Here is a 4,170-nt window from a genome sequence, read left to right on the forward strand (position 1 = left end):
GAGACAGAAAGCAAGAAATCACCCTCCACGGGGGATGGCCATGCTGCAATTCCTTCTCCTCCATTCTCCTCTCGGGATCTTGGGCATGCATGCACATGCACCCAGCAAGTGTTTTAAGCCACTGGGTCCAGGACGCCTGGTTTTCTTTAATATAGGGATGTTCCTCCGTCTGCCCTTGAGTCTCCCTCCTTTTTTTTGGAGAGGTTTTTTTTTTTGCTATAGGCGTGCACTCGCCAGACAGAGACAGAAAGCGAGAAATCACCCCCAGGGGGGATGGCCACGCCGCAATCCCTTCTCCGTTCTCGTATGCACACGCGCCCAGCGTGAGTTTAAGCCCCGGATCCGGGACTCAAACCGCGGTCGACTACATGGGAGTCTAGCCACATAGCCATTAGGCTAACTGCAAGTCCTTTGAGGGGAGCCTTCTGCTGCTGGGAGCTGCTAGACTTTGGAGAGCCTGAGGAAGTTCTTACTCTGGGGGTTCCTTTTTTGTTCTCTGTAGGATCTTGCCATTGGGCTCACTTCCTGCTTCCTGTGTTTCCTCCTGCCATCGGGCTGGGTCCTGTCACACCTGGAGAGCTACAAGAAGCGGGAATGAGGGGGCCATCCTCTCCCTCTCCCTGTGTCCGGACCACCTCCCTGCCAGCCCATCTTGATCATGTCTGCTGCATTCCTGGCTGGTCTCCCTTGGATCATGTCGTTCAATTCCAGTCACCTCTTCTGCAACCATGACCTCTCGGTGTCTCCATGGCGACATCCTGGGACCACATATATTGGCCCTGCTCGGTAGGGTCCCCTTATAACAATAAAGTCTATTTAAACCTTGCTTTAGAAATTCATCGTGCCTCTGCCTGGGCTCTTCCTCTTCACCTGAGGATGGTACTGGGTGGGGGTGTGTAGAACGCCTGGCTGGCCACATGTCCTTGCACGGGCTGACTGTCCTGTGTCAGGTGTGTGCACCGCAGCCGTACTCCTTGTGTGCTCTCCTATATTTAAATGGTTTCTGGCTTCTTACGGAAACAAATCCTGCTGTCATTGGCAGCCTTTCGTGCTCGTCCCCTCCAGCTCCCTTGGTTGTGCAGGCTCAGAGGCTGTATTTGTGTCTGTGTCTGTGCATTTCTCTATGGGCTAACCTTCCCTGTTCATCGTCCTTGCTTTCTAGCCATTTCTGAAATACTTGTTGCCCTTCCTGGTTGGGGTGAGGTACTTTGTACTATTTTGTCCCCCCTTTTTTCAAAATGTCAACTCCAGAGTCCCTTTCCTTCTCTCTCTCTTTCAGAGAATGCTGATGGACTGATTTTATTTTTTAAGAATTATTTTATTTAATTTTATTTATTTTAATTTGACCAAAGAGTGACAGAGAGGGAAGGTGAGAAAGCAAGCCACCAGGTCCAGGACTTGAACCATGATCAGCCATGTGGGAGTCCAATGTCCTTAACCACCACACCATCCCTGATTGGTCTTAAAATATCTTCCTCTACGTTTTTTTTTTTTTTAAGGAATTATTTTATTTAATTTCATTTATTCATTTATTTTAATTTGCAAGAGAGAGAGATAGAGAGAGAAACAAGCCACCAGGCCCGGGACTTGAACCATGGTCGGCTATGTGGGAATATTCCAGCACCTTAACCACCACGCCACCTGGTGGTCCCTTCCCCCTACTTTTTAAAAGTTTATTTCCATCAGACAATCACCCCAAGAAGACCCTCATGCCACAATCCACTTCTAGTTTCAGCTGGCCTGGTGGTGATCAGGGAGGTCCTGGGATGAGTATCTAGGACCCTTGTTACTAGGGTCCAGCTGTGTTCTCACTGTGTCACCCAGTGGCTCTCAAATTGACTTTTTTTTTTTTTTTTTTTAAACAAATTATTTATTTATTTATTTATTTGGAGAGGTTTTTTGCTATAGGGTACTTGTGCTCATCAGAAAGACAGAGAAAAACAGAGACAGAAAGCAAGAAATCACCGCCCAAGGGGGATGGCCATGCCACAATCTCTTCTCCATTCTCCTCTCACGTGCCTGGCATGAGTTTAAGCCACCGGGTCCAGGACTTGAACCACGGTGGACTACATGGGACTCCAGCGACAGCCATTACGTCAACTACTGGTCCCTTGTTATTATTTCTTAATTTGACTAGAGAAAGAGCACGCTGCCAGGTCTGGGACTCAAACTGTGGTCAACCATGATCACAACCAGGCCAACTGAGACTGGGAGTACAGCACTCGCAGCGCCGCCCGCCTCCCCCCCCCCCCCCCAGTTCACTATCTTGACTTGGGGAGTTTGCTGTTCCTCCATCCCTAAAAGCCCTTCCTCAGTGATTCCGAGTGGTTTCTGGAGGTGCCTCCTTAGCAGTGATGATGCACGTGCAATACTGCCGGTGTCTGGAAGAATGCCAGCTCCCACCCTTTGAGGAACACATATGTCATTGCTCTTTTGTGTCTTTTTGCTCAGGTGACTTGGTTTGTTCCCCCCCCTTTTTAAAAAAATAATTATTTATTTTATTTTATTGTTATTTATTTTTTAATTTGACCAGTGAGAGAGAGAGAAAGGGAAAGTGAGAAAGCAAACCACCAGGTCCTAGACTCGAACCACAGTTAGCCATGTGGGAGTCCAGCACCCAACCACCACACCACCTGCTGGCCCCTATTCCTTTTATGCCAGAGATACATGCATTTGCCAGAGAAAAAGTGAGGAAGCACTAACCATGGGGCATGGTCATACTACAATCCCTTAAACTGTTTCTCTCCTTAGGGGATTTTGGGGATGCACACACATGTACTTGGCTTGTTTTTCAAGCTGCTAGATCCAGGACTCGAACTGTACAGTCAGTCATGTGGCATTCTGCCAGTTCATCCACCAGGCTACTGTTCCAGCCTCTTTTTTTTTTTTTTTTTAAGTTTTATATGGTGCTAGTGCTCATCAGAAACGTGACAGACAGAAGGGAAAGTGAGAAATCACCCCTCAGAGGGGACGGCCACTCCACAGTCCCTTCTCCAGTCTTCTCTGGATTTTGGACACACATGCACATTTGCCTGATATGATTTTTCAAGCCTTTGGGTCCAGACTGCATAGTTGGTCACATGAGATTCAGCACCTTAACTCCATGCCACCTGCTCACTCTTTAAAATACTTTTTATTTATTTTTAAAAATTATTAATTGGGACCAGCAGATGGTATAATGGTTACGTCACTAGGATCCCATGTAGTTGACTGTGGTTCAAGTCTAGGACTCGGTGGCTTGAAACTCGTGTTGCGTGTGTGTATGTGTGTACCCAAGATCCCAGGAGGAGAATGGAGGAAAAGGATTGTATTGTGGCCATCCCCCTGGGGGAGGGTGATTTAACTTTACTCATCATTTTTAAAAATTTGATCAGAGAGACGGGGTATGGGGGCAGTGAGAAAGCAAGCTGCTAGGTCTGGGATTCAAAACAGCCGTGTGGGAGTTCAGTACTTTTTTAACTACCATGTTACCTGCTGGAGCCTTAAAATACTTTTTAATAGTTTAATTTATTTCTTCAGAAAGAGCACCTCGGGACCAGCAGTTAGTGTAATGGCTGTGTCACTGAACTTCCATGTAGCTGACTGTGGTTCAAGTCCTGGACCCGGTGGCTCATACTCACTGGGCATGTGTGCATGTGTGCCCAAGATCCCAACAGAATGGAGGAGAAGGGATTGCGGTGTGGCCATCCCCCCTGGGGGGGGATTTCTCGCTTTCTGTCTCTCTCTGTCTTTCTGGTGAACACATGTGCTCTATAGCAAAAACCTCTCCAAAATAAAAAATAAGCACCTCCAACAGGGTCTCTACACTGTAGGGCACCCCCTTAGCTAGCCTAGATCATAGGCACCTGTACAGTATGATTAGGGAGGTCTTTAGGATGCAAACCCAGGACCTTCCCCATGTGGGTTTGGTTGCATTACTATATCACCTCCACTTGGTTGGTTTCTAAACAAATGCAGGGTCAGTGTCCTCAGTGGGGCTGAGGCTGCTGAGACACCTGGGACTGGAACGGTAGGCAGATGTCAGGTGAGAACTGACTCTAGGCCCTCGGTATCAGAACACATCTTCCCCGCTCTCTGTAGGCTTATTTCCAGATTTCTGAAGCTGAATGTGGACCCTGCCTTTCCTATGTCTAGTCTTTCCTGGACTTTCTGTACCATGTCCAGGAATGC

General features: G+C 47.6%; 1 protein-coding gene across 1 annotated transcript in view; it reads left to right on the forward strand.

Moving 5' to 3' along the window:
* The window catches only part of COX8A (cytochrome c oxidase subunit 8A), a 5,669-nt gene extending 4,830 nt beyond the window's left edge, over positions 1-839 (forward strand). The window contains exon 2 of the mRNA XM_006149811.3: positions 503-839. Coding sequence (XP_006149873.1) covers positions 503-598 — 96 coding nt within the window. The 3' untranslated portion in view covers positions 599-839. The remainder of the gene's footprint in view (positions 1-502) is intronic.
* The last annotated feature ends 3,331 nt before the right edge of the window (positions 840-4,170 follow it).

The sequence above is a fragment of the Tupaia chinensis genome, unplaced genomic scaffold, assembly GCF_000334495.1.
Source record: "Tupaia chinensis unplaced genomic scaffold, TupChi_1.0 Scaffold000273_1, whole genome shotgun sequence".
NCBI classification, from domain to species: Eukaryota; Metazoa; Chordata; class Mammalia; order Scandentia; family Tupaiidae; genus Tupaia; species Tupaia belangeri.